This window comes from Aegilops tauschii, chromosome 1 (genome assembly GCF_002575655.3).
Source record: "Aegilops tauschii subsp. strangulata cultivar AL8/78 chromosome 1, Aet v6.0, whole genome shotgun sequence".
NCBI classification, from domain to species: domain Eukaryota; kingdom Viridiplantae; phylum Streptophyta; class Magnoliopsida; order Poales; family Poaceae; genus Aegilops; species Aegilops tauschii.
The window spans coordinates 433737828-433745136 of record NC_053035.3 but is presented as its reverse complement, the minus strand read 5'-3'; the positions used below and the strand labels follow the sequence as shown (position 1 = coordinate 433745136).

At 47.1% G+C, this 7309-nt stretch overlaps 1 protein-coding gene across 2 annotated transcripts; it reads right to left on the bottom strand.

The window, feature by feature from the left end:
- Positions 1-266: 266 nt before the first annotated feature.
- On the bottom strand, positions 267-6094 carry LOC109736986 (protein ADP-ribosyltransferase PARP3). Of its 2 annotated transcripts, XM_020296208.4 has the most exons (18): positions 5825-6094; positions 4377-4699; positions 4072-4267; positions 3862-3972; positions 3719-3776; positions 3566-3635; positions 3211-3385; positions 2995-3128; positions 2657-2897; positions 2444-2571; positions 2177-2253; positions 1949-2109; positions 1656-1865; positions 1478-1580; positions 1302-1384; positions 1069-1218; positions 779-961; positions 267-688 (listed from the first exon to the last, which is right to left on the bottom strand). In XM_020296208.4, exons 1-18 carry the CDS (start codon positions 5825-5827, stop codon positions 620-622), a joined length of 2475 nt encoding a protein of 824 aa, XP_020151797.1. In that variant the 5' UTR covers positions 5828-6094; the 3' UTR covers positions 267-619. The 2 variants fall into 2 exon arrangements, with proteins under 2 accessions (XP_020151797.1, XP_073356560.1); XM_073500459.1 differs by lacking the exon at positions 5825-6094 and having other exon boundaries at positions 4377-4717.
- Between the last annotated feature and the right edge of the window lie 1215 nt (positions 6095-7309).

Below are 7309 nucleotides of genomic sequence, written 5' to 3'. Positions count from 1 at the left end.
TTAGCAAGTCCATTTGTAGATGCTCTAACGGAACCCCGTTTAGTTTCAAAGAAATTTTCATGTGAAACCCAACCTTAACATCCTACGGTTCAAGTTTGCTATGTCGAGTGGCCCAACATGGATCAACAGCATATATAGACTGGAATAAGGAAGATGCAACAGCAAGAGGACGGGCAAGCCGCACCTGCGGCCCTAGTTTGCTCTACTAGATGTCTAAAATAAAACCCAGTGACCCAGAATGTAGAATAGCACGAACAAGCGCACAGTAAACCAGCATCCACATGCATTCCTGCTACGTGCACCACGGCACCAGGACCCCAGCTGGCAGATACATACATCATACATTCTGCTACAGACATCTGTACGGGCACAGCATGTTCAGCACTTCAGCTACTACAACTACAAGGGTTTCTCCTACCCAAGTTACCCAGCAACGCCTACTAACCGGCGGCAACGGCGATGAAACCAGAAGGCAGCCCAAAATGGGACACAGGCGACCGACATCGTCGAACGCATCGCCGCACCGATCGCACCACCGTCAAACGGTTACTACCACTACAGCGTTCCAAAATACAGGGAACCGTCGACCTCATGACCGGAGGCCCGAGGAGCGGACCCTTCACTCGTCCGGCACCACCTCCATGTTCTGCTCCTCGTACCTCACCCCGACCAGGAACTGGATGCTCACCTGCACAACCAGGACGGCATTGTCATCGAAACAGATCACCCCCGAACACATACATCACCGTTGACGTCGAGTTTGGTATGAAGGGCGTACCTGCTTTGGGTCATACACGGCGAACTCGTTGTACTCGAGCGGCCCGTGCTCGTTCCCCGACGGCACCAGCTTGCCGCAGGGCACCTTGACGCCGTCCCTCCAGGTGAGGTGCTCCGACTCGTCCGTCGTCTTCCTCCCCACCCCCTTCACGCCAAGCTTCTTCTCCTCCAGGGATTTCACATCCTATATATCGTGTCCAAAACAGAAGGACAGCATCAGTAGTGAGTAACAACAGGTTTAAAAACATCCTGACATATGTGGGTATGCATTACACAGGGTGGATCGAGTACCTCTGCTCCTGGTGTGCCTGTTATCTCTTTGATCTCTTTCCCCAGAGAGGCCACTGCCAAGACCAGGTATCCTTCTGGACGGTCCACCGCCGTATAGCCATAACGAGCGGCTTCAGCCGCCGCGTCCGAACAGACTAAGGCTCGACCAAACTGCACCAACAGCATATGAGATTTCAGCACCATGCTCAGCCTATCTACTGGCACAGGGATCGACCACGTAACAGAAGAATTACCATGTATCCGGGCACAGGCAGATGACAAACAGCAGGCAGGAAACCTTTATGCAGATGCCTAAGCAGGTTTGAGCTTCTCGTTCCTGAGCAAAACAAGAGGTTGACAAGTTTAAAAATCAAGTGACAATATCAGCAATCAGCAACACATCAGGTGACCACAAGATGCACGGACGTACCACACCAGAGAAGAACTTTGTTTGGCAGTTTCTTTATTTCTTCATAAGAAGGGAATGCACTGGATTCAACAGCATATATCCGATCCACAGACACACCGTAGACCTGAAAGAGAGCAGATCATAAGCCAGTACCATGGGTGAAGAAAAGCTAAAAGCATAGCAGAGTACGACATATTACCACGTCGTCGACCTTGACCGGTTCATATGTTTTCTCCAGGTACTTGACAATCATCTTGTAATCCTCTGAGTCTTCAGGAACGCTGTTGATTGAACAACCCAGTTTCTTGTAGCATTCGGACAGCGGATCATCTAAGGTTGAATCGAACATATCTCCTATGAGATGAGACGCAACATTTATATCACGGATCGTCTCGAAACCAGAGGCCACCTGCATTCCAAACAAACCTTGAGATCATCATGAATAGGTCAACTGATTGGAGATGGTGTGAGAAGTGTGGCATGCAAACGTACATTGTCAGCAATCTGTTCAAACCCCCTCATTATATACGGCCGAGTTGTGGGGAACAGGGTGAACCACTTGTTGCTTATCTCTATCCACAATGCATCAGCAGCAGGGCCAGACTCCGGCGCTGCTTCCGCGTCTCGGATCCATTCAAGTAGCACTTCCTCCCCTGCCAATTGGAACAGTTGATGATATAGACTGACACGTGAGGCAAGCAGAAATGTTTGAGGGCAAACCTCTCTTCAAATGGAGATCCGTAAGCATCCCAACAGGAAGATCAGGCAGATCCTGGGCCATCTCTGTCAGAGCATACCTGTGACACAGACCAGTAGGTAACATTTTTACCATCTCTTGGCAAACTGATGGCCCCTAAATTTAGGAGGCTATACTATTACATCCATTTCAATGATTCCCCAAGAAACATAGACATGTTGTTTTCCAATTATTTCCCTAGACAAATTTAATCGACATTTTCAACTAGCGACACAGAAGTTAACTGATACCTATATATTTCTTGTCCGCACAGTTGCTTTAGAAGAAAAGAAATGGCAGGGTCAAGCTTGCAGTGTGCTGCTGCAGCTCCCAGCTGACGGAGTGCTGCACCTCCATGACGCACGTCAAAACCAACATCCTGCCAAGAAAAGAAAAAAACAGTGATGTTTCTGGGTGCTACTCCAAAGCATGGAACCAGAGAAAGAAGAAACTAAAAGATGTACCATGTCTAAGGGGTACATCTTCATACTCTTCTTCTCAAACTTCTTCTCTCTCTCCCATGGCTCGAACTCATTTCCAGTGACCTCCTCAAATAGACGGGCAAATTCCTTGATAGCATCATTGACACAGTTACCAAAATCCTCGACCCGTTCCTCTGCCATCTGATCATGGCCAATTGGACCCTTCTTGTAGAAAAGGTGCAGCTGTTTTTCAGGTAGCATGATCAGCTGCATAATGCAGAACCTGCATAGATAGAACAGTTTCTAAGTGCTTGAATCAATGTACACTTCACCTCCACTCAGGCCTCATCGCATATGATATAAAACACAGAAGTACATACTGGTTCATCTCAGATCCTAACTCGCAAATTGAACACGCGCAGTTGTAGATGATGCCATCCTTCTCGAAGATATGCCCACCGTCCTTGTCCAGTTTAGAGTCCTTGTGCACCGATCGTTTGCCAGCAAGTTTCAGCTGCCCAACCAAAACAGAGCTATTGATTACCTGACTGGAGCTGCAATTATTGAAAGTGCAGAAGTAGAAGGCAACTGATTACCTCTGCAGCCAAAGTCTCGATGGCCTCCTCGCTTGGATCAAGCTTGTCCAGCGGCAGTCCTCTGCCCTCCGGAACAACATCCGATACAATATCATAAGCAGCCAAAGGCTGGGCTTCCTTCTTCTGAATGCTATCAACTATCCAGTTCTCACTCACTACTGGAGTTCCACGCTCCCTGCGCATGCATGGTTCAATTGTGAAACGAACACATGATCAGAAAGCGTAATGTGCAGGAGGTAACATTCCATCTAAAGTAAAAATTAGATAGAAATGAACTGCTTCCATATGTGCTAAACACATTTTGGAGCATTGACCATATTGGAAGACAAGAAAGTGAACGGCAAGGGATTATTACAGTGCTTCAGCAAATCCTCCTGAGCCCCCCTTGTCTCTCTCGGCTGGAGAAGCAACTACACATGTGACACCTGCAAGGCAAAGGCACAGACATCAGCAACGGCAGCAGTTCATAGATGATGCAACAGAAAGGATAGTCCTACACGACACCCACCAAGCACAGAATTATTCACTTTCCCTCCATGGTTCAGAATCTGCTCCTTGAAATAAGCCTGGCCATTTTCAGAAGCAATAGAATCAGATATGTGCAACTCGTAACCATAATGTAGAAGGGGGGACAATGTTCAAATACTATACGTGTGAGCGTGACATCCGTCCGGACAATGCAATCATCATGCCCGAGAAGATATGTGCCTCTTCGTCCACATCACGCTTAGGGTACCCCTTCCCTTCTTGCTGCTTCAGCCACTGCAGGGGAACAAGCCAATTATTTCAGATTGTAGACCGCTCGCCAAGTGAATGCAGCACTGGTAAAAAAATATACTAGGAAGAGTGTGGCCTCATTACCTTGTTCACAAAATCATTGCTGATGTCCTCCGGCACCTTTATAGGATCAGACCTCCTTGGAGGATTGCTGCTGCTGAAAATGCAGCTTGCCCACTCACTGTATTTGCCAGTGCACTTATACTTCCACCCCTTGCACTCGAGCTGGCCACCACACATTGGGCACTTCTCAAGCGGCCCGTAAAACATCATATCCTCACTGAAATCGTCAAGCATGTTGTTAACATTTGGCAGAACATTTAGCATCTATGAGCAAATCATCAAGCATGTTGTTAACATTTCACTCTGAATGTCAAATGGACTAATACCAGATTTGCACAACTGCATCTTCTGGTCCAGAAGCGTCTTGATCATTGGCTTCGAGGATCTTGCGCATGTCCTCCACGGAGAGGTGCTCTCTTATGGCCTTGCAGAAGTCTTCAAACTCTTTCGTTGAGTTTTCCTTCCCATCTAGCTCAGACTCCCCACCCTTGAGCTTCTTGGTCTTCGTTGGTGCCTCCGGCTCGACCGGCTTCTTGTTCTTGGAGGGTCGCTCCTTTCCCCCTTCCTGCTCTTTGTGCTCTTCCTTCTGCCCTTTTGGGGCATTTTTTCCTTCTTCAGCCGCATGAGTCCGTGATCTTGTCTCGTGTACCTCCAAGGACATCAACATTTTCGTGAGCAACATACAGATACTAGGGGGAAAAGAAGTGAGCCATACATTCGATTCAACGGCTACGGACCTCCTTTCCGGAGATCAAGTTTCTACTGGCCTAACCACGGGTCTTGATCACAAAGTTCTAAGGTCAATTCTCTAATGAGAACAGACTCTGTCCACAAGGGCCATCAAGCCAACTATATGGAAGGACCCAGTCCCACATTCCCGCTCGTGTTCCGTTTTCCTTGTGGTTCCCGTAGTCGAAGCAGCTTAAAGAAGGTCAGGTTTGGAACTCGTGAGGGATGTTTCGTTGCATGTGGATCTTCCGCGCCTACTTTGTCCTAAATTTGGAAATTATGATGTATTTTTTACATCCTCAAGGTTCATGCCACATGCGAGTAATGCCTGAGGAATACGCCATCATAATTTCTGAAGGATGGTAAATAACTCGAATCCATTATATATGAGGACATTTCAGAGTCGGAAACACAGCAAGCTAAACTACACAAAAAGAAATGCAAGAACACGGAGATATTTGTCATACACATACATCAGAAAGGAAATAATCAAAAAACAATTCACTAAAATCTAAATCTAGAACTCCTGGTTCTAGTAAAGCACACCCCCTCTCAATACGAATAGCAAACTTTATACAGATAGGAGTGACCAGTTACTGCCATTATTTTTACATCCTCGAGATTCTTGCCAGATGCAGTAATGCCCATGTTCACAGTTGAAACTGGGAAATAAGTCGGACCACAAACATCACATACGAGGGCATTTCAGGATCAGAAAACAAAGATAGGTGGAACAAGAGGTCATCATAATCCCTAAAGGATGGTAAATAACTCTGAATCCGTCACCTACGAGAGCATTTCAGAATCAGAACCATGGCAAGCTAACTGCAGACAGAAAAGGAAATGCTAGTTGAACTGGGACAGGCAGCAAGAACTCGTCGGTGTGCTTGCCTGATCCATTGCAGCCATGAGCAACCAAGGATCGAGCAAAAAGACGCGACCAAATCACTAGATTAGCAAGAACGACTACCACAGGGCAATGTCAATCGGCGGCGTTTAGAGAAATGCATAGAGCGGTTCAGAGGACGACGCGGGAGAGCGGTACCATGGTGGCCGGATTGCGGTGAGATGGAGGCGCCGAGAAGCATCAAGGTCCCGGTCCGTCCTTATCCCGGGGCCTAAATAGGCGGGGCGGCGAGCAGAGGGGGGGGGGACTGGGGACTGGGGACTGGGAGGAGTTTGGGTGTCGCCGCCCGTGCGCTCCAGGTGTGGCCTCGCCCGCCTGTCCCCGTGACACGTCGCCTGCCGCCCGCTCTCATGCAGCCCGCTCTCGGCGAGCGCACCGAGGAGGAAGTGGGAGATGTGGGGGGAAACCAGCAGAGCCAGTTGGCAGAGGACCTCGGAGGCTCGGATGCGGTCGGATGAAACCGGCCGCGGTGTCCACCTCCGATTTCTCTGCCTCGTTATTAATTTTTATAAATTTTATAAGTATACTACTTCGTCAAAAACGATCTCATATTATGAGATGAGAAGAGTATAAACTAAAATGCATTAATGGCCATTTATCTTATCGAAGGTGCTCTGGTCACTCTAGTGAGAAAAATGTGATTTATGTTTAGGTATTTGATCGACACGGCACGGGGTTTCAGCCGGCAAATGCACAGCCATGCTATGTGTTTTCCGCAAAATCATTAGGACTTTTTATGGTTTTGCAAATTGTGCTCTGCCTTGCCGAGTTTGCATACGATCAGAGGCGGCTGGGCATGGGCGAATGATCACCGAGTGTGGATGGAGAGTCGTTGCCAAAATGCTTGTCCTCTAACCGAAAGAGGTGGTGATGTCTTCTTCTCGTTGACCCGTAGGTGCTCCACCTCCTTAATTACGGTAAGCCCAAACTACTCAATCTCCTCTTAATACCATGTTTCTGGAATTTTACTCATCAAAAATGGGCTTCTTTATCTTGACATTGTTGGTCGTTAGCGGTACAAGATGATTTAGATTAGGAAATGTGCTAATGTTTGGGCAGGGGTTCGGGGTAGGGTTTTTGTTTCGAAAATAAATAAATTGAACGCAACCTGTGAAACAATTATGATCATGGAGATTATTGTTGAAAGTTTAGGCGGCAATTATTTCTACGTAGAGTTAACCATGGCGGGTACTTTCTTTGGCACCGGTAGTAATCAATCCTAAGTTAATGGCCATGGCATTTGGTATGACTATCTAGATAAGGATATATGGGTGCCTCTTCTAGTTGAGAACATCATGGAGGAGATTCAGTATGCCATGGTAAGGTTAAAGGTTATTACTTTGTATTTATACTTGTAGTCAACATGAATGGTTCAAGATAAATTAGAACTGAGGATGACACAAGAAAATGCCTTGATTTCGTGTCAATTGGGACCATTTTCAGAGTATTTATCTTGATCATGATGAGAGCTTGAGGGCCATCATTTTGGATGATGTTCTGGAGTTCCCACTAGCTTACTTGCCCCCAATTCTCAGCCCTTCGAAGCCAAGGAACAATGTCCAAAGAAAGACACACTCAAGTCAAGTAGAAGACCCTAAGGCAGAGCATGTCATCAATTCAGAA